The sequence below is a fragment of the Malaclemys terrapin genome, chromosome 4 (genome assembly GCF_027887155.1).
Source record: "Malaclemys terrapin pileata isolate rMalTer1 chromosome 4, rMalTer1.hap1, whole genome shotgun sequence".
NCBI classification, from domain to species: domain Eukaryota; kingdom Metazoa; phylum Chordata; order Testudines; family Emydidae; genus Malaclemys; species Malaclemys terrapin.
In genome coordinates, this window is record NC_071508.1 from 602,773 (window position 1) to 625,548 (window position 22,776).

The following is a 22,776-nucleotide window of genomic DNA, read 5'->3' on the forward strand; positions in this document are numbered from 1 at the left end:
GCGGGGTGACCCCTCTCGTGGGACTTGAGGGACATGAGGTGTAATTACTGTGGCCAAAAGGGGCACAAGGTGGCCCAGTGCCTGAAGATGAAGGAAATGGCAGCCAAGCAGAACCCGCGGGGTGTTAACTGGGTGGAAGCCCACCGAGAGGGGGCACCGCCGGGCCCAGGGGCTGCAGTCGAGAGGGCCGTGCCAGGGGGAGGGGACCGCCAGGCCAGGCCAGCAGGGGATGGAGGAGCCCCAGGTCCAGAGCACCCGTACCCAATCCGCCGGGTGAGCGTGGGACAGGCCCCGGGGGACAATCGCCACATCATCCCCATTGAGGTGGGGGGAAGGAGCGTCCAGGGGTTCTGGGACACGGGTGCAGAGGTGACGCTGGCGTGGTCCGAGGTGGTGGACCCAGACCAGCTAGTGCCCGATGCCTACCTGACCCTGAGGGGAGTGTTTGGGCCCCCCGTCAAGGTGCCTGTAGCGAGGATACACCTGAAATGGGGGGCTAAGAGGGACCCAAAGAGGTCGGGGTGCACGACCACCTGCCTACCAAGGTCCTAATGGGTAATGACTTGGAGAACTGGCCGGATGGCGCTCAGAGCGCCCTGGTCCTTACCCGGAGCCAGAGCCAGCGAGGGGCGCGGGACCTCCCAAGGGGCGGGGTGGGGGGCGAAGCGCTGGGGGTAGGGCTCGACAGGGCTGGACCGGAGCCTCCGTCCCAGGGTGGGGAAACTGAGGCGCCACCAGCCAGGGCTGTATCCTCAAACCCAGCAGCTGAATTCCAGACGGAGCTGCAGGTGGATCCCTCCCTGGAGAAACTGAGGGCCCTGACTAGCCATGACAGTGCAGGATCCCAGGGGGAGGACCGCCGGGAGTGATTCCTGTGGGAGAGGGGATTCCTGTACCGGGAATGGACTGGTTCAGGGCGAACTAAATCTTGGAAAGTCGGGCGGCAGCTGGTGGTTTCCCCAGAGGTACCGCCGCAAACTGTTGTTCTTGGCCCTTTTACTGGCCCGGGGTCTTTGACGCGGTCCGACAGTATTGCAAGACCTGTGACTCCTGCCAGAGGGTGGGGAAGGCCCGGGATAAGTGTAAAGCCCCGCTGAGACCTTTGCCCATCATACAGGAGCCTTTCCAGAAGGTGGCTGTGGACAGAGTGGGGCCCCTCAGCAGGGTGACCCGGTCAGGGAAGAAATACATCCTGGGGGTGGTAGATTTTGCTACGCACTACCCCAAGGCGGTGGCCTTGTCCTCTATCGAGGCAGACACCGTGGCAGACGCGCTGCTGACCATCTTCAGCAGAGTGGGGTTCCCCAAGGAGGTCCTTACAGACCAGGGGTCTAACTTCATGTCGACCCTGCTCCAGTGCTTGTGGGAGAAGTGTGGGGTCCGACACACCTGGGCCTCAGCATATCACCCGCAGTCCAACGGGCTAGTGGAGAGGTTCAGTGGGACCCTAAAGAGGATGCTGAAAACCTTTATGGACCAGCACCCACAGGACTGGGACAAGTATTTACCCCACCTGCTGTTCGCATATAGGGAAGTGCCCCAGGAGTCCACAGGGTTCTCCCCGTTCGAGTTGCTGTACGGAAGGAGGGTGAGGGGGCCCCTGGACTTGATGAGGGCCGAGTGGGAGGGAAAGGCCTCTCCCAGTGGGGAATCAGTGGTAGAGTATGCACTGACTTTCCGGGAAAAGCTCGTGGAGCTCATGGGCTTGGCTAGGGGGAACCTAGCAAGGGCCCAGAGGAAGCAGAAGGTCTGGTACGACCACTCAGCCCGTGCCCGCTCATACGCTACCGGGGACCAGGTGATGCTCCTCACCCCCGTGAGGAAGAACAAGCGGCAAGCGGCCTGGGACGGCCCCTTCATGGTCAGCAGACAGGTAAACGAGGTGAACTATGTGGTGGACCTGTCCAACCGGGCTCACACCCACCGGGTGTATCACGCCAACATGATGAAGCCGTATTGGGACAGGGAGAAGTTGGTGCTGATTGTGTGGGGGCAGTGGGAGGAGAAGGGAGAGGACCCCCTGGTGGGACTCCTCCCTGAGGCTGGGGCTAACCCCTCGCTGGAATCGATCCCCCTCTCAGACCAGCTAACCCCTGCCCAGCAGGCAGAGATCAGAGCCATGCTGCATTCGTACCGGCAGCTGTTCTCCAGCCGGCCTGGGCTCACTAACCTGGCTGTCCACCGGGTGGAGACGGGAACCAACCCTCCCATCAGGTGTTCCCCATTCAGGGTCACTGGGAACACAGCCCAGGACCTGGAGAGAGAGGTCAGGGACATGCTGGCTTTAGGGGTGATCCAGCCGTCCGCCAGCCCCTGGGCCTTGCCCGTGGTGCTGGTCCCCAAGAAGGACGGGTCGATCCGGTTCTGTGTGGACTATCGGAAGCTCAATGCCATCACCGTGTCCGATGCCTACCCCATGCCTAGGACCAATGAGATCCTAGACAAGTTGGGGGGTGCCCGGTACCTCACTACCATGGATCTTACCAAAGGCTACTGGCAGGTGCCTTTGGACCCGGAGGCCAGGGCGAAGTCTGCCTTCACCACCCCAATAGGGCTCTTCGAGTTCCTGGTCCTGCCTTTTGGCCTCAAGGGGCACCTGCCACCTTCCAGCGCCTGGTGGATCAGTTGCTCAGGGGGATGGAGGGCTTTGCTCTGGCGTATATTGACGATATCTGTGTCTTTAGCCAGACCTGGGAGGAACATGTGTCCCAGGTGAAGAGGGGGCTGGGTCGCCTCCAGGATGCAGGACTGACCATAAAAGCTGAAAAGTGCAAGGTGGGGATGGCAGAGGTTTTATACCTGGGCCACAAGGGTGGGGGTGGCCACCTGAAGCCGGAGCCGGCCAAAGTGGAGACAATCAAGGCCTGGCCGCCCCCCAGACTAAGAAGCAGGTCCAGGCTTTCATTGGGATGGCGGGTGCTACCGGAGGTTTGTGCCCCACTTTACCTCCCTGGCAGCTCCCCTCACGAAGCTGTGTCGAAAGGGAAAGCCGGACAAGGTGGTCTGGACCGAGCAGTGCCAGAGGGCTCTCTGTGTGCTGAAGGGGGCACTTATCCAGGGGCCGGTGCTGGGAAACCCGGATTTTAACAAACCCTTCCTGGTGTTCACCGACGCCTCGGACACAGGGCTGGGGGCGGTGCTGATGAAAACTGATACTAAGGGGGAGAGACACCCCATTGTGTACCTGAGCGAGAAGCTGCTGCCCCGGGAGCAGCACTACGCGGCCATCGAGAAGGAATGCCTGGCCCTGGGGTGGGCCCTTAACAAACTGCAGCCGTATCTATTTGGGCGGCGCCTCACCGTGTGCACCGACCATTCGCCCCGACGTGGCTGCACCCAATGAAAGGGGCTAATGCCAAGCTGCTGAGGTGGGCCCTGCTCCTCCAGGGGTATGACATGGAGGTGGTCCATGTGAGGGGGAGGGCCAATGTTATAGCAGATGCTTTATCGTGGGGCAGGGACCCTTAACTTCCCCAGGTCACTGGCTAAGTGACCCTGCTCCGTTCAGCCTGGAAGGGGGGAAGAGATGTGACGAAGTGGGGGGTTGTCTTGTTTTCTGTGGAGTTTCAATGGTTTGCATGCGGAAGGAGTGGGACTCAGTTTCCCTGAGTGTTACTGGTTTAACGAGGTGAGGGGAGAGGGAGTGTGTTTTGCAGAGGGCCAGAGAGAGGACTTGGGGACCCAGCCGATGGCCGGGAGGATGGATACCCCAGCGACCGGTGACCTGGCGACCTGGCGACCCAGAGGCCCAGCTGAGGAGACACAGCCGGTTCTGGCCAATGGGTGGACAATGGGCTGCAGAGTGAGGACCCAGTGACCGAACCAGCCGGTTCCAGCCAGAGGACAGAAGCAGGAGAGGAGGCCCTGGTTTACGACCCTGTTTCCCTGGAGAAAAGACAATGGACAGAGGGGGGGCCTGGGGCCGGGGATCTCAGATGCCCAGCTGGGAAGCAGGGGGGCTCTGGGCTGGAGAGGGGGAGCAGGCAGAGCCCACCTGGATGCAGAGAGACTGGGATGTGCTGGGCTGAGGGAGGCCAGGCCTGAGGCCCTGAGAGTTTCCTGTGCTGTGTTCAACTCTCATTAAATCCTCCTGTTTTATGCTGCCTGAGAGTCACTCCGGGCTAGAGAACAGGGTTACATCAACCCCTTCGGGGATGGAGGCCCCAGGGGTCCAGAGCGAGTGGACTCCCTGAGGGGGCCCACGGCAGAGACAGACGTGCTAAGGCTCAGAGAGGTGCGGCTCCAGGAGGTGGAGGGGCCTGACCCCGAGAGAGAGTGGCCCCCCGAGAAGGGCAGTCATACTGAAAGGGGCACCCCCCACGGACCGCACGGGGCCCAGAGTGGGCACGATCTGTGAGTCCGTGACACCGGCTGCCCTGGCATTTCTGTTATAAAGCCACAGTCAGATCTGAGCCCTCCTCCGGCCTCCTGGCACCCCCCACTACTGTACTGGGCCCCTTCAGCCCTGGGGGCATCAGCATCCCATCCCCCACCCCCAATATTCCCCCATGTACCAGCATGGGTCTCTGCTGGGGTCCCATGTTGGACTCAACTGAGTGCCCCCTTCAGCTGGGAGCCCAACACCCCCTCACCTGTGACAGCCAGGGGGAACTCCTCCCGCAGGGGCTGGGCCAGAGCCGCGTGGGTGACGCGGCAGGAGAAGATGCTGCCGGAGTCGCTCGCGCTGGGAGTGAAGGTGTAGGTCAGGGTGAGGTTAAAGGTCCCGTCCGGGTTCCTCTGGGGGGCAGAGCGGGTGGTGTCGGTCAGAACCCGCCCGTCTCTCAGCCACGTGACGGTGACGTCCCCGGGGTAGAATCCCCACACGTGGCAGGGGAAGGAGGTCGCTGTATCTGTCCTGGCCGATCGCCGGGGGATGGAGAGTCTGGGAGCAGCTGGAATGAGAGAGACAGTCCTGGGGCCATGTCCAGATGTACACATGATAATTTGGGGTTAACCCCATGTAACGATGCTGACTTTGGCACTCTCAGAAGTGTCCCACCAATGTGGAGAAAGTAGATAAGGAAAAGTTATTTACTTATTCCCATTATACAAGAACTAGGAGTCAAATGAAATTAATAGGCAGCAGGTTTAAAACAAATAAAAGGAAGTTCTTCCTCACACAGCGCACAGTCAACCTGTGGAACTCCTTGCCTGAGGAGGTTGTGAAGGCTAGGACTATAACAGCGTTTAAAAGAGAACTGGATAAATTCATGGAGGTTAAGTCCATTAATGGCTATTAGCCAGGATGGGTAAGGAATGGTGTCCCTAGCCTCTGTCTGTCAGAGGGTGGAGATGGATGGCAGGAGAGAGATCACTTGATCGTTGCCTGTTAGGTTCACTCCCTCTGGGGCACCTGGCATTGGCCACTGTCGGTAGACAGGATACTGGGCTGGATGGACCTTTGGTCTGACCCGGTACGGCCTTTCTTACGTTCTTATGTTCTTAATTCAGGACAAATTGCTTAGAGCAGGGCAGTTACAGCCGAAATCTGGGGTCCTTTGCACACCAAGGCACCAAACCAGCCAAACAGAGAGGACTTTGGTCTCACCCCACTGGCTAACCACAAGTCACACAAGCAATTCCCTTAGACACTCCAGTTTCCCAGTATTACCACCAGTGCCACTCGTTATGGGGACGAATGGTTATGAAAACCAATACCCCAGTAAAAGAAAAATGATTCTCTTGATCCCAAAGGACCAAGCCCCAGACCCAGGTCAATATACAAATCAGATCTTACCCACAAATCGCGCTGTTGCCAATCCTTTAGAATCTAAAATCTAAAGGTTTATTCATAAAAGGAAGAAGATAGAGATGAGAGTTACAATTGGTTAAATGGAATCAATGACATACAGTAATGGCAAAGTTCTTGGTTCAGGCTTGCAGCAGCGATGGAATAAACTGCAGGTTCAAATCAAGTCTCTGGAACATCCCCAGCTGGGATGGGTCCTCAGTCCTTTGTTCAAAGCTCCAGCTTGTAGCAAAGTCCCTCCAGAGGTCAGAAGCAGGATTGAAGACAAGATGGAGAAGAAATCAGCAGCTTTTTATAGTCTCTTGTCATGTGGTCTCTGGTTTCTTTGTCCCAAGGACACTATCCAGCACATGGCTGGACACCTCCGAGTTCGGTCCCTAGGCAGGTCCCAGCCTTGCTGAGTCACCAGGTGTATCTGCTTCTCTCAATACGTCAGTTGTGTAGCTGATGGTCCTTAATGGGCCATCAAGCAGGCTAGGCAGAGCTGACACCAACTTGTCTGGGGTGTCACCCAGAAGCATAGCACAAGTGTGAACTACAGACAGTGTAGAGCCAATATTTATAACTTTAAATACAAAATTGATACACACACAGACAGCATCATCATAACCAGCAAACCATAACCTTGTCTTAGACACCTTATTTGACCCCCTTTATACAAGTTTTGGTGCCACTACAGGACCTTGGTTGTAAAAATGATCTATACGGTCCCAGTTTGTGTAAATAACTTCACACCCCATGAGTAAATCTGAGTGCAAATTACACAGATATACCCATGTCCTGCCAGCAATAATTCAGTATTGTTCTGGTGCACAAAACACCCTGGGTCACCTGTGAGGTTTTAATCCAGTAGGATGTCACGGAGTCCCCGGGTGATGCTCTGGAACTGCTCCCCACAAAGCCAGTCAGGACTTTGGGGAGTCTCCTCTCCCTCGGAGCAGACTGTTTTCAGGACAAGGAGTTCACACGGCTTCACCTTCCTGGGTCTCTCCTGGGAGCACTCAGCATATGCCCCTCCGTGCGCTTCTCACAGCGAGTCCGCCCCGGCGGGGTCCTGGGGAAGCCAGAGGGTTCTGCACCCCCACTTCACAGTCAGACGTGACTCTCAGCCAGCCGGGAACACAGATGGTTTATTAGCCGACAGGATCACAGCGTAGGACAGAGCTTGTTAGCACAGAAATCAGTGACCTTCAGCCAAGTCCATCTTGGGCGGCGGGAGCCCAGAGCCAGGGCTCTGCCCACGCCCTGCACCCTAAGCCAGCCGAGACCGACTCCTTCCAGCTGCCCGGCCCCTGCCCGGCCCGTTACTCCTCCTCTGTCCTGGGCCAAGAATCACCTGGTCGCGTCCCCCTCCTGGGTCTCAGGTTACGAAGGGGCCACAGCATCCCTGCAGACAGCTGGAGCAGCCCCCGCAAGTCACCCCCCTTATTCCCACCACCTGGACATTGGTGCAATACACAGGGAAACTGAGGCACACACAGCAGTCACATAAAACAGTAAGACTCTCACATAGGCTCGCATACAACATAAGGAAAAATCCCCACTTCCTCACACATGTAGGAAGGTGCGTCAGACACGGTGACTGAGGTGCGTGGTACAGAAGGTGTCAGTGCCGGGCAGGGCAGGAGGTGGCTGGGTTACAATTTCCCCGGCTCACATCTCTTAGGAGCAGGAAGCGAGTGGGCAGCAGAACCCGGCACTCAGCTGTGTGAGTGCACTTCACGTACCCGTTGGGCAGCTGGATTCCCCCTGAAGGAATTACATCTGGGGGCAGGAGTCACAGATCTTATGGCCAGAAAGGACCATTATGATCATCTCATCTGACCTGCCGCATACACAGAGCCGAGAGCCCCCCCCAGTCATTCCTGCCACCAGCCTGGCACGTCTGGCGGAGCTAGAGAGGGTCTGTTAGAAAGACGTCCCGTCGGGAGTTAGAGACTCGGGAGAACCCACCACTTCCCCCGGTGAGTTGTTCCAGCCATTGATTCTCCGCCCTGGGAAAGACGTGCACATGGACTCTAGGCTGAATGTGTTTTGCTTCAACTTCGAGCCACTCGATCTCGTTCTGCCTTTGCCGACTGGACTAAACAGCTGTCTGCTTTCAGACATCGGTTCCCCAGGCAGGTCCGTATGGCCTGTGATCACGTCGCCCCTGAACTGGCTCTTGGTTACACCGGTCGGCTGTGCTCACAGGATACGGCCAACAGTCAGTGCTGCCCTCGGCTGTCAGTCACGGTGCCCGCGGTGCGACCTCTGTGGGTCTGACGTGCGCAGGAGGGACTCCTGGCCTGAGGAACACAGGCCTCAGAAACTTGCTTATGGTGATAATTCCTGGGACAGGAACCTGTGTAGCTAGCACAGCTCCGGTGCCTGTGGCCTCGCATCCCTGCTGAAGCATTTGTTAAACATGTCCCTGAGTTTGCAGCAGTCAGGACCCGGATGCACCAGGAGGGTAGCAGGGATTCCGGTCACCCAGAGGAAGGAGAGGGCAGTAGCTAGACAGAGAAACCCCAACAAAACTAAACAGCCTGAGTGTCTTGCTGTAAGAGTTGTTTTCCAGAGCTCAGATCTGCTCAGGAATGCAACTCATCCCATGAGGGGTCAGTAAATACCGATTACATACACATTTAATTAGTGCCGGTCTAATTCCTCTTGTTTATTACCAGGCTGCTAGCACTGGTGTACAGGCCACTGCTGAATTTCTTCTCTTTACATCCCTTGGTACCTTGATCCTTTCCATTCCGGCTACCTTGTCTCTGAGCTGTGTCCGAGCACATTGTCACGGAGTATGGGGGACTCAGGGCCCTGCACCCCCGGCTTCCTGCGATTCACCATGACTCTCAGCCAGCCAGTAAAGCAGACTGTTTATTTAGACGATAGGAATACAGTCCAAGACAGGTCTGGCAGGCACAGACAACAGGACCCCCCGCAGTTAGGTCCATCTTGGGGTCCCAGGGCATCCCAGCCCCCTTGGGAGGTCAGAGCCCTGTCTGCCTCCCAGCCATATCACCAGCCAGCTCCTGAAAGAAACCCTTTTCAGCGACTGTGACGAACTGGGACTGTTCTTGCTGGGGTGTGGGAATGCTGACAGGGGAGTGTGACTAGGATGGTCTGCATCGGGGGATGGGAGTCTGCCCGAGGGAACATACCTGAGCTTGTAACATGAGAACCCAGGAAGGGGTTGGAGGCCAGGTGACTCCGGGGCCCGGGAAACTGAACAAAAGCGGTGGGAGGGGTCGCTGAAGGGAGAGTGTGGGAAGCGAGCTGGAGAGATGGCTGGGAGGGAGAGATGGCTCTGACCCCCCAAAGGGGGGTGGGCTGGGATGCCCTGGGACCCCAAGCTGGACCTAACTGAGGGGGTCCCTGTTGTCTGTGCCTGCAAGACCTGTCTTGGACTGTATTCCTGTCATCCAAATAAACCTTCTGCTTTACTGGCTGGCTGAGAGTCATGGTGAATCGCAGGAAGCCGGGGGTGCAGGGCCCTGAGTCCCCCAATACTCCGTGACAGCGACCCCTCCCACAGCCTTTGTTCAGTTTCCCGGGCCAAGGTGTCACCTGGCCTCTAACCCCTTCCTGGGTTCTCATGTTACATGCTCAGGTATTCTCCATCGGTCAGTCTCCCATCCCCCAATGCAGACTATCCTAGCCACACTCCCCTGTCAGCATTCACAGACCACAGTAAGAACAGTCCCAGTTCATCACATCTCTCCCCCCTTCGAGACCGAACTGAGCGGGGTCACTTTAGCCAGTGACCCGGGGAAGTTCGAACCTACCCCCGTTCCCGTGGATGCCCCAGAATCCCTCCCATTCCTTGCTGAGAATTACACCAGGCCCCTCCAGTTTCACGCCCCCCATTAGGTCGGGGGTGCTCGATGGCACTCGTAGTTCGCATGTGGGAAGGTTTATGCGGCCTGCGCCCTTTTCCCACCCCCATACCTCTGGGGCTCCAACTGGGCTGTGGTCTTCTCCCAGCGCTCCAGTCTGGAGGTGGGTGATTTGGGCTCTCTTGGTTCAGAGCCGCCCTTTTAACCTTGGCTACCCTCTGGAAAGGCTCCGCTATGCTGGGCAAGGGTCCTAAAGACATTTTCCCCTTGTCCCAGGCCTTCCTCCCGCTCTGACAGGGGTCACAGGATCCGCAGTACTGTCGGACAGTAACAAAGACCCCAGGCCAGTAAAAGCTCCGTAGCAGCCTCTGCTGGGTACGCCAGGTTCCCTGGTGCCCTGAGAGGGGGGTGTCCTGGGCCCGGCACAGCAGCTGGCGGCGATACTTCTGGGGTACCACCAGCTGCCTCCTGATCCCCCCGACTCCATTTTCCCTGGGGGAGCCCATTCTCGATACAGGAACCCCCTCTCCCACAGGAACCTTTTCCGGCCACCTCGTCCCATCGTCTGTACCGCATTGAGGTCGGCTAGGTCCCTTATCTTCCGCAAGGAGGGGTCTCTCTGCAACTCGGCCTGGAACTCAGCAGCTGGGACAGGGATGGCCACCTGCTCTTTCTCGCCCGCTGGGTCTGAAGCTGCAGCCTCCCTGAGCCGTGTCCCTGGGCGTTCCCTCCCCACCAGGTTAGGGTCCTGCACCTCAGGCAAGGCACCCTTCCCAAGGCCAGGGCGCAGTGTCCCTCGCCGGCTCTGACTGCGGGTCACAACCAGTGCCCTTTGCGGGTTGCTTGGCCAGTCCTCCAGGTCCCCCCCCATCAACACCTCAGTGGGCAAATATGGGTGTACCCCCACATCCTTGGGGCCCTCCTTGGCCCCCCACTTCAGGTGTACCCTCGCCACTGGCACCGTGAATGGGGTCCCACCCACCCCCGTCAGGGTGAGGTAGGTGTTGGGCACCACCCAATCTGGGGCCACCACCTCAGGCCGGGCCAGCGTCACCTCTGCGCCCGTATCCCAGTATCCATTGACCTTCCTCCCATCCACCTCCAGGGGAACAAGGTACTCTCTCCGGAGGGACAGCCCCGCGCCCACCGTATAAACCAAAAACCCTGAGTCTGGAGCATCCAGCCCCCCAGAGGAGCTGGCCTGGAGCTCTCCTCCCTCCTTAGCAGGTGGTACTCTGCCAGCCCCCCTTCCCTGGGAATGCTGCCTCTCACCCGGCTGGGTCTCTACCCAGTCAACCCTCTGTGGGTTTGGTCTGCTCAGTCTGTCCCTGAGCCTGAGGCACTGGGCCCGTATGTGACCCCTTTGGCCACAGTGGTAGCAGCTCATGTCCCATGGGTCCCCTCGAGCGGGTCGGATGGACCTGACGTTGGATGTTCCCCTTTGGTGGACGTTCTCTGTATTTCCCTGCTGGGAGGTCCCATGGTGACTCTCGCTCTGCGTTGTGACGGGCCTGTTCCTTTGGGACTCCTCCCGGTTATCCCCTGCCCGACTGTTCACAAACTCGTCGGCCAACTGGCCTGCATGCTGCAGGTTCTCTGGCTTTTGGTCCATCAACCATCGCCTCAGGTCGGATGGGCACTGCTTATTCACGTGCTCCAGTGCGAATAGGTCAAGTAGGTCCTCTTTAGTTTGGTCCCCAGCTGTCCACTTGCGGGCATACCCCTGCGCCCGGGTGGCTAGTTGTAGGTATGTGACCTCACGGGTTTTACGCTGACTGCGGAACCTTTTCCGGTACATCTCAGGGCTCAGCCCAAACTCGCGGAGCAGGGCCTTTCTGAACAGTTCGTAGTCCCCTGTCTCCGCCCCTTTCAGTCGGCTGTACACCTCCCTGGCTGTGGGGTCCAGTGAGGGGATGAGAAACTGGAGCCTGTCTGCAGGGTCAACCTGGAGCAGCTCGCAGGTATTCTCAAAGGCCGTCAGGAAGGTATCCATGTCCTCCCCCTCCTCGGGGGGGGGATAGCTCAGTGGTTTGAGCATTGGCCTGCTAAACCCAGGGTTGTGAGTTCAATCCTTGAGGGGGCCACTTAAGGATCTGGGGCAAAATCAGTACTTGGTCCTGCTAGTGAAGGCAGGGGGCTGGACTTGATGACCTTTCAAGGTCCCTTCCAGTTCTAGGAGATAGGATATCTCCATTAATTTAATTTAATTTACGCTGGGCCAGGAAGCACTTATCAAAGCTCTTTGCAGTCTTGGGTCCCCCCTCGCTCACCGCAGCCGGGGCCCCACTGCTCCTCAGCCTGGCCAGTTCCAGCTCATGCTGACGTTGTTTCTCCTTCTCCTCCTGCTCCTGCTTCAGTTCTTGCTGCCTTAACTCAAGCTCTTCCCGTCTTATCCCCCTGTCATATTCCAGCTGCATCCGCTCCCGGGGCGGGGAGCTCCGCTGGGACGATCCGCTGCTGGCCGCCGAGGTCAGGGTGCCCTCAGTATTCGCTGGGCTTCCCCCAACCCCTCCCCTAGGTATAGGTAGGCAGGGTCTCGGGATGTCCTCGGCAGCAGTCTGACCCCTCCCAGCCATGTCAGGCCCCGGGGCCCACGCTGCATCCGCCGGGCGGCTGGCCTCAGGGACAGGGCTCGGTTCATCCAAGCGATCCCTCTCCTCCAGCCGGGCAATGAGCTGTTCTTTGGTGGACCTCCCAATGCGCAGCCCCCTCTGCTTGCACAGCTCCACCAGGTCGCTCTTAAGGCGTTTAGCATCCATCCTCCTGCTGGCCACTCGCCGGCCTGTGCTCTCCGCTTTCCACCGTTCCAGGGGGACCCCTAGTGTGCTAGTCCTTCTTCAGGTCACCCCCTCTCTGCCAGGGTCGAGCTGCAGACTCCTCTGCCCCGGGATCGCTCGCTGCGATCCCCTGGGGGACCCTGCTACTGCAAAAGTCTTTCTCGCTGGTCACACATTCCCAGGGGTGATAACCGTCTCTCTCTGACTCTTCAGCATGCCTGGTCCCCATCAATCCCCCTTCGTTTTACTGCTCCCCAGTCACTTACTGCAGGAAGCGCCGTCCACGGGGTGCAGTAGATCCCGCCGCTGCCACCAGTTGTCACGGAGTGTCGGGGGACACAAGGCCCTGCACCCCCGGCTTCCTGCGATTCACCATGACTCTCAGCCAGCCAGTAAAGCAGAAGGTTTATTTAGACGACAGGAACACAGTCCAAGACAGGTCTTGCAGGCACAGACAACAGGACCCCCCTCAGTTAGGTCCAGCTTGGGCTCCCAGCCCCTTGGGAGGTCAGAGCCCCATCTGCCTCCCAGCCATTCTACCAGCCAGCTCCTGAAAAACTCTCCCTTCAGCGACCCCTCCCACAGCCTTTGTTCAGTTTCCCGGGCAAAGGTGTCACCTGGCCTCTAACCCCTTCCTGGGTTCTCATGTTACATGCTCAGGTATTCTCCTTCGGTCAGTCTCCCATCCCGCAATGCAGACTATCCTAGCCACACTCCCCTGCCTTCCCAGCCAACACTCCCCACTCAGCATTCAAAGCCCACAGTAAGAACAGTCCCAGTTCGTCACAATGCCCTGCTCTGTTAATGCGCTCTGATCAGCCTCCAGAAGTGTCCCACAATGCCTGTTCTAGCCACTCTGGTCATCACTTTGAACTCTACTGCCCTGCCCTCAGGTGACCAACCGTCAGACCTGCCCTTTAAATTCTCTGGGAATTTTGAAATTCCCCTTCCTGTTTGCTCAGCCAGGCATGGAGTCCTCTCAGCGAATCTTTCCAGGTGACCACGCCTCCATGCACCAGGTGATCCCCAGTATGGAGCAATGGCAAGGTGCTGGATCTCATCAGTGTTTCGGGGGAGGAAGCTGTCCAGTCCTAGCTGCGCTCCAGCCATAGGAATTACGATACCTTCGGGCAGATATCAAGGGACATGATGGAAAGGGGCCAGAACCGGGACGCAGTGCAGTGCAGGGTTAAAGTGAAGGAGCTGCAGAATGCCTACCACAAAGCCTGCAAGGCAAACTGCCTTTCTGGTGCTTCCCCCGCAACCTGCCATTCTACAAAGAGCTGGATGCGATACTTGGGGGGCGACCCCACCTCCACTCCGAGCACCACCATGGACACTTCAGAGCTCAGTTCAACAAGGCAGGAGGAGGAGGAGGAGGAGCAAAGCAGGAGCGAGGGTGCTGAGGAGGAGGAAGACACCCCAGCATCCCTAGATGCATGAAGCCAGGAGCTGTTCTCAAGCCAGGAAGAAGGTAGCCAGTTGCGGTGGCCGGTACTTGGGGGAAGGACAAACACTAGAGGAGGTGCCTGGTAAGCGGCTTGTATTTTGGGAAGGAAGTTATTCGCTGCGGGCTCTTGGGGCGAGGAGGGTTAGGGCTGCACGCATGCCTAGATGCGGAATAGGCCGTTGATGTGCTCTCTCACATTGCAGTAATCGGCCTCAGTGATCTCTTCAAAGGTTTCATGCAGAACGTGTGCAATGCGCTTGCGCAAGTGTGACAAACTGGGACTGTTCTTACTGTGGTCTGTGAATGCTGACAGGGGAGTGTGGCTGGGATAGTCTGCATTGGGGGATGGGAGACTGACCGAAGGAGAATACCTGAGCATGTAACATGAGAACCCAGGAAGGGGTTGGAGGCCAGGTGACACCTTGGCCCGGGAAACTGAACAAAGGCTGTGGGAGGGGTCGCTGAAGGCAGAGTGTTGGAAGCAGGCTGGAGAGATGGCTGGGAGGGAGAGATGGCTCTGACCTCCCAAAGGGGGGGGGGGCTGGGATGCCCTGGGACCCCAAGCTGGACCTAACTGAGGGGGGCCCTGTTGTCTGTGCCTGCAAGACCTGTCTTGGACTGTATTCCTGTCATCCAAATAAACATTCTGCTTTACTGGCTGGCTGAGAGTCATGGTGAATCGCAGGAAGCCGGGGGTGCAGGGCCCTGAGTTCCCAATACTCCGTGACAACTGGTGGCAGAGGTGGGATCTACTGCACCCCGTGGACGGCGCTTCCTGCAGTAAGTGACTGGGGAGCAGTAAAACGAAGGGGGATTGACGGGGACCAGGCATGCTGAAGAGTGAGAGAGAGACGGTTATTACCCCTGGGAGTGTGTGACCAGCAAGAAGGACTTTTGCAGTAACAGTGGTCCCAGGGGCAGAGGAGTCTGCAGCTCGACCCTGGCAGAGAGGCGGTGACCTCGAGAAGGGCTGGCACACTAGGGGTCTCCCTGGGAACTGTGGGGAGCTGTGAGCACACAGGCCGGTGAGTGGCCAGCAGGAAGATGTATGCCAAGCGGCTTAAGAGCGACCTGGTGGAGCTGTGCAAGCAGAGGGGGTTGCGCTTTGGGAGGCTCACCAAAGAACAGCTCATTGCCCGGCTGGAGGCGGAAGATCGCGCGAATGAACTGATCCCTGTGTCTCAGGGAAGCAGCCTGGCAAATGCAGCGCAGGCCCCAGTGTCTGTCCCAGCTGGGAGTGGTCAGCCGGCTGCTGAGGGCTTCCCGAGACCCCTCCTTCCTATGCCTAGGGGAAGGGTGGGGAGGAGCCCAGCAAATACCGAAGGCGCCGTGACCCCCCCGGCCAGCAGGGGACCCTCCCGGCGACGTTCGGCATCCGGGAAGCGAAATTGGCTGGAATGGGAGAAAGAGCTAAAACTGAGAGAGCTGGAGGATCGTGAACAACAGAGACAGCATGAACGGGAGGAGAAAGAGAGACAGAGACAGCATGAACGGGAGGAGAATGAGAGACAGAGACAGGAGAATGAGAGACAGCGTCAGCATGAACTGGAGCTGGCGAGATTGAAGGGCAGCGAACCCACGGCTGCGGTGAGTGAGGGGGGACCCAGGACTGCACGGAGCTTTGATAAGTGCATCCTGGCCCCACACAAGGAGGGGGAGGACATGGATGACTTCCTGGATGCCTTTGAGACGGCCTGCGAGCTGCACCGGGTTGATCCTGTGGACAGACTCCAGGTCCTTACCCCCTTACTGGACCCCAAAGCCGTGGCATTGTACCGCCAACTGGAAGAGGCAGAGAAAGGGGACTACGAACTATTCAAAAAGGCCCTGCTACGTGAGTTTGGGCTGACTCCTGAGATGTACCGGGAAAGGTTCCGGAGTCAGGATAAAACCCCTGAGATCTCATATCTGCAACTAGCCGTCCGCATGGAAGGATACGCCAGCAAGTGGGCTGATGGGTGTGACAATGCGGTTCTGGTGGAACCCAACTGAGAGTGCCAACTCAGGACAAATTGCTCAACAGGGCAGTTACAGCCCAAGGCTGGGGTTTTTCCACCTCTGAGGCAAACCAAACCAGCCAGACTAGGAGGACTTCGGTCTCACCCCCTGGCTAACCGCAAGTCTCACAAGCAATCTCCTTAGACACCCCAGTTTCCCAGTATTACCACCAGTGCCACTCGTTATGGGGACAAATGGTTATGAAAACCAATACCCCAGTAAAAGGAAAAGGTTCTCCTGATCCCAAAGGACCAAGCCCCAGACCCAGGTCAATATACAAGTCAGGTATTACCCACAAATCACGCTGCTGCCAATCCTTTAGAATCTAGAATCTAAAGGTTTATTCATAAAAGGAAAAAAATAGAGATGAGAGTTAGAATTGGTTAAATGGAATCAATTACATACAGTAATGGCAAAGTTCTTGGTTCAGGCTTGCAGCAGCGATAGAATAAACTGCAGGTTCAAATCAAGTCTCTGGAACATCCCCCGCTGGGATGGGTCCTCAGTCCTTTGTTCAGAGCTTCAGCTTGTAGCAAAGTTCCTCCAGAGGTAAGAAGCAGGATTGAAGACCAGATGGAGATGAGGCATCAGCCTTATATAGTCTTTTCCAGGTGTAAGGACACCTCTTTGTTCTTACCGTGGAAAATTACAGCAAAATGGAGTCTGGAGTCACATGGGCCAGTCCCTGCATACTTTGCTGAGTTACAAGGCGTATCTGCCTTCTCTCCATGGCTCAGTTGTGTAGCTGATGGTCCTTTAATGGGCCATCAAGCAGGCTAGGCAGAGCTAACACCAGTTTGTCTGGGATGTCACCCAGCAGCATAGCATAAGTTTGAAATACAGACAGTATAGAGCCAATATTTATAACTTCAACTACAAAACTGATACACACATATAGACAGCATAATCATAACCAGTAAACCAGAACCTTGTCCTAGACACCCCATTTGACCCCCTTTATACAAGATCTGGGTGCCACTACCAGACCTTGCTTGCAACAATGATCTATATGGTCCCAGATTATATCAATAACGTCACACCCCCAACGCAAAATTGATGCAGGAAGGGATGTCACAAACATCACTGACTGCATCCCAAGAGCTCTCCACTCTGGACAATGCATCAGCTACAATATTTTCCTTTCCCCTTATGTGGACTATATCCATTTCATACTCCTGAATGGCTAAACTCCAACGCAGCAGCCTGGAGTTGTTGCCCTTGGCCCTGTGCAGCCAGACCAGAGGGGCATGGTCACTCAACACAGTGAATTTTTTATTGTACAAATAGGGCTTAAGTTGCTTGACAGCCCAGACAATGGCATAACATTCCTTTTCAATGGTAGCGTAATTTTGCTCAGTGGGGGACAATTTCTTACTTAGCTATGCCACGGGATGTCTCTTCCCTCCTTCCCCCTCTTGCATCAGCACTGCCCCCAGCCCAATATTGGAAGCGTCTGTACATAGTAAAAAAGGCTTTTCGAAATCTGGGCTGGCCAAAACAGGCTCCTTGGCCAAAGCGCTCTTTATGCTTTGAAAACCCTGCTCACAGGCCTCCGTCCACAGCACCCGGTCTGGTTTTTCCTTTTTCGTCAGGTCTGTGATGGGAGCAACAATGTCGCTGAATCCCTGCACAAATCTCCTGTAATAGTTGGCCAGACCAATGAAGGATTGGACCTGCTTTTTAGTTCTAGGGGTTGGCCAGTTTTTAATGGCCTCTACCTTTACAGGCTCTGGGCACAGTTGCCCATTGCCCACCCTGTGCCCCAGGTAGGTCACCTCAGCAGCTCCCATTCTGCATTTAGAAACCTTAACCGTTAGATTGGCCTCCCTGAGCCGGTGCAGCACAATCCCTATGTGGTTCAGGTGATCTTGCCACGAACTGCTGAATACGGCCAGGTCGTCTATATAGGCCCTCGCAAAAGATTCTAATCCCCGTAGGACCTCATTTATAAGTCTCATGAACGTAGCCCCTGAATTTCGCATCCCAAAGGGCAGCACTTTGAACTCAGATAGGCCCGATTCCACTATGAAAGCGGATTTTCCTTGTGCCTCGGCATCTAGGGGTATTTGCCAGTACCCCTTAGTCAGGTCCAGGGTGCTTATAAACCTTGCCCCTCCCAGCGTATCCAGTAGATCCTCTATTCTGGGTGTGGGGTAAGGGTCAGGCTGGGTGATAGCATTTAGCTTCCTGTAATCCACACAAAACCTCATGGTCTTATCCTTTTTTGGCACCATCACAATGGGAGAGGCCCAGGGGCTCTGGGATCTGGTGATTATTCCCATTGTCAACATGCTCTCCACCTCTTCCTGGATCTGTCTTTGCATCTCTCCCTTGGCCCTGTAAGCTCTGCTAGGGGCTGGGCGGGGACCCACCGTCTGAATGGAGTGTGTCATCCTATCTGTGAGCCCTGGCCTATTGGAGAATGTTTGCTTGTGGTGTTTTAACAGCCTCAGCAGTTCCTTTCTTTGAGGGGGGGTTAAATCCTCCCCCATCTCAATGCTCTCAAGAGGCGTCTCCTCCTGGCTTTCAGCAACCATGTCAATTAAAGGGGCAGATCCTGCCTCTTCCTCAGCATAACAGATTGTGTTCACATTTACCTCCCTTGCATGGTAGGCCTTCATTCTGTTCACATGCACTGTCTGCACACTTCCCTGGACCTGGGGCTTCCTCACATCATAGGTAACCTCATTAATCCTTTCCACTACCTCCATGGGTCCAGACCAAACATCTTTCATTTTGTTCTTCCTGACAGGATCTAGCACCAACACCATGTCCCCTATTTCAAACGCTCTCTCTTTAGCATCTCTGTCATACCAGGCCTTCTGCGTATCCTGGCTCTCTTTCAGATTCTGCTCAACCAACTTCATCATCTCCTGCAAATTCTCCTTGAATTGAGCCACATACTCGGCCACCGGCTGCTCTGCCTCCTCCACATTACCTTCCCACGAGTCACGAACCAAATCTAGGGGCCCCCGGACCTGCCTCCCATAGAGCAGTTCAAAGGGAGCAAACCCTGTAGACTCTTGGGGCACACTCCTGTATGCATACAATAGATACGGCAGCATAACATCCCAGTCATTCTGGCGTCTATCCACATACATTTTCAACATAGACTTCAGGGTTCCATTGAACCTCTCCACTAGACCATTAGTCTGGGGGTGGTAGGGAGCGGCTTTCAGGTGCTTCACCCCACATAACTCCCACAACTGTTTGAAAACCACAGACATAAAGTTAGACCCACGGTCAGACAATATTTCCTTGGGAAAACCCACTCTGCTGAAAATAGAGAACAAGGCCACTGCCACTGTCTCTGCCTCGATATTAGCCAAGGCTACAGCCTCCGGATATCTGGTAGCAAAATCTACCAACACCAGGATGTATTTCTTCCCATTTCTGGAAGGTTTAGGGAGTGGCCCCACAATATCCACAGCTACTCTGGCAAAAGCTTCCCCAATAATGGGCAGAGGCTGGAGGGGCACCTTGCTAGGCCCCCTTAACCCCTTACGCTTCTGGCACAGCTCACAGCTCCTGCAGTAATCTCTCACTGACCCCGAAAGGTGAGGCCAGTAGAAATTCTGCTCTAGCCTGTCACACGTTTTGCCTATACCCAGATGTCCTGCAAAGGGACTATCATGAGCCAACTTCAACAAATCATTGCGGTAACTCTCAGGTACCACAAGCTGTTTGCGAGCTGTTGCTTGGGAATTCTTCCTTCCCCTAGGTGGTTCCCTATACAACAGCCCATCCTGCATAAAAAACCTGCCTCTCTCTTCACAGGCCGGGACCTGACTCTGAGCATCATTCCTGGCCCTCTCTAGAGATACATCACTCTGCTGAGCCACAATGAATTCACTCTGGGTTTTGTTTGGATTTAGAATCATCTCTGATATTTCAGATAAACCCTCACCTGATCCATCTTGAGAGGCACTCTCTGTCTGTTTGCTGCCCCCCTCACTGCCATCAGTCAGGGTATCTGCCACAGCCCCAAATTCTTTCTGTGACCTGGTCACTACATTAACTTGGCCAGGCACCCCCAATATGTTATTTCCTACCAAGACATCAGCCGGAATCAAATCCCGGACAGCAGCTTTCACATCCCCTTTAAAGCCATCCCACTCCAGGTGGATTCTAGCCATCGGCAGGTTCACAGAATACTCGGATAACGCCACTACCGTCACATACTCCCCCGGCAGCATGTCCTCCGGCTTCACCAGATGTCCCTTGACTATAGTTACATCCGAGCCAGTGTCTCGCCATCCCGTGCATTCAACATCATTGACCTTTGCCTCCATGATAAACCTCTCACTCCCCTGCCATGCCTCAGTCCTGACATAACTGGTGAGCTTATCACCTCCTCCCATGCCACTGGAGACGATGGGGTTAACATTAGCTACTGCTGTGCTTGCACCTGAACTTAAGGTGGAGCTGTTGTGGCTTGGTTCAGCCTGAGTGCTCAGGGTAATGGAGTTGGCATTTATCGTGGCATTTGGGGTTGCTGGCTTTGGGCTGCCCTTCAGGGTCAGGCAATCTGGTCTCATGTGGCCCAGCATACCACAGTGATAGCATGTAATCTGTTCCGTCCTGGGATGAGAGTTCCTACCCTCCGGTCCCCCTTGAACTCCTCTAGAAGAGTCAGGGACAGATTTACTTTTAAATCCCTCCCTCCTCTTGAACTGGGGAGAATGGTGATTAGTTTTCCCCGGGGTTTTACACCCTTCTCGAGCCCTGTTCTGGGTATGGGCATCCGCAATCTCTGCTGCCCGTAGGACTGACTCAGGGTCCCTGTCACACACAGCTGCTCTCACATGGTCAGGCACAATATCTAAGAACTGTTCCAAAGTTATTAAATCCAGCAGTTTTTCAAAACTCCCATGCGCCTTGGCTCCCACAACCCACTTTTTAACAAAACCCATCAGCTTATGAGCACATTCTACAAAAGTACAATCCTTAGGCATTTTAAACTCTCTAAACTTAACTCTGTAAGATTCAGGAGTAACCTTGAACCGCCTTAACACAGAATCCTTAAACCGCTCATAATCTAAGGCTTCTTGTTCCCCCAAGTCATTAAATACCTCCCTGGCTTTTCCAGTCAGTCTGGTCAGCAGGACAGGCATTCGCTGACCCTCAGGGATCTGGTACAGATTGCAGAGGCGTTCAAAGGTAGACAAAAACTCCTCTATATCCTCAGTATCGTTGTAAATGGGACACATCCTTTCCCAGTTTTTCTCATGGCGGGGGGGAAGTGGAGTACCAGGTGGGGATGACTTTCTCCGCTCTTCCAGTACTTGGAGCTGAAGTCTGGCCGTCTCCTGTTCCATCTTGTGAGTCTCCTGCTCCATCCTGTGAGTCTCCTGCTCAGCAGCGAGCAGCTCTAGACGTCCCTTACGAGCTCTCTCATCAGCCTCCTTCTTTCTTTGATCGGCTTCTTTCTCTCTCTCAGCAGCCTCCTTCTCTCTCTCTCTTTCTAATTCTGCTATTTTTTGCTTCTCCAGCAATCGAAGATCTGCTAGCTTCTGTTCATGCTCAAATTGCAGTTTACTTGTCACCCTTTGCATTCTAATTTTTTCTGCCTCTTCTGCAGCCTCAGGTAAGGGCTGTGCTCTTGCCCCCTGATCACTGGCTATTAACAGATTTCTCAGTTCCTGATTTGTAGCTTTCTTTCTAAAGCTTATCCTCTTTTCTGAACACAAATTTTCCAGGGCTTTTTTGCCAAGTCCCTCATATGCTCTTTGCTCAGCCATTGCAGCAGCTCTTTAACCAACAAAACTCTCAATCCCAAAATTCAAATTTGGACAGCGTGGGGTTCTGACCCAAAGCTTAATTGACCTGGTTCTGTGGATCCAAGCACGACTACGCCACTGTGACAATGCGGTTCTGGTGGAACCCAACTGAGAGTGCCAACTCAGGACAAATTGCTCAAACAGGGCAGTTACAGCCCAAGGCTGGGGTTTTTCCACCTCTGAGGCAAACCAAACCAGCCAGACTAGGAGGACTTCGGTCTCACCCCCTGGCTAACCGCAAGTCTCACAAGCAATCTCCTTAGACACCCCAGTTTCCCAGTATTACCACCAGTGCCACTCGTTATGGGGACAAATGGTTATGAAAACCACTACCCCAGTAAAAGGAAAAGGTTCTCCTGATCCCAAAGGACCAAGCCCCAGACCCAGGTCAATATACAAATCAGATCTTATCCACAAATCACGCTGTTGCCAATCCTTTAGAATCTAGAATCTAAAGGTTTATTCATAAAAGGAAAAAAATAGAGATGAGAGTTAGAATTGGTTAAATGGAATCAATTACATACAGTAATGGCAAAGTTCTTGGTTCAGGCTTGCAGCAGCGATGGAATAAACTGCAGGTTCAAATCAAGTCTCTGGAACATCCCCCGCTGGGATGGGTCCTCAGTCCTTTGTTCAGAGCTTCAGCTTGTAGCAAAGTTCCTCCAGAGGTAAGAAGCAGGATTGAAGACCAGATGGAGATGAGGCATCAGCCTTATATAGTCTTTTCCAGGTGTAAGGACACCTCTTTGTTCTTACCGTGGAAAATTACAGCAAAATGGAGTCTGGAGTCACATGGGCCAGTCCCTGCATACTTTGCTGAGTTACAAGGCGTATCTGCCTTCTCTCCATGGCTCAGTTGTGTAGCTGATGGTCCTTTAACGGGCCATCAAGCAGGCTAGGCAGAGCTAACACCAGTTTGTCTGGGATGTCACCCAGCAGCATAGCATAAGTTTGAAATACAGACAGTATAGAGCCAATATTCCTAACTTCAACTACAAAACTGATACATATATATAGACAGCATAATCATAACCAGTAAACCAGAACCTTGTCTTAGACACCCCATTTGACCCCCTTTATACAAGATCTGGGTGCCACTACAGGACCTTGGTTGCAACAATGATCTATATGGTCCCAGATTATATCAATAACGTCACAATTGGGCCCAGACGAAGGAGGACCTGGTTAAACTGCTGGT

The 22,776-nt window shown here is 55.0% G+C and overlaps 1 protein-coding gene across 1 annotated transcript in view; it reads right to left on the reverse strand.

The window, feature by feature from the left end:
• Window positions 1-22,776, reverse strand: part of LOC128835455 (natural cytotoxicity triggering receptor 3 ligand 1-like) — a 44,180-nt gene that overhangs the window by 14,227 nt on the left and 7,177 nt on the right. Inside the window, exon 3 of the mRNA XM_054024954.1 lies at window positions 4,593-4,892. Within this exon, the coding sequence (XP_053880929.1) occupies window positions 4,593-4,892 (300 nt within the window). The remainder of the gene's footprint in view (window positions 1-4,592; window positions 4,893-22,776) is intronic.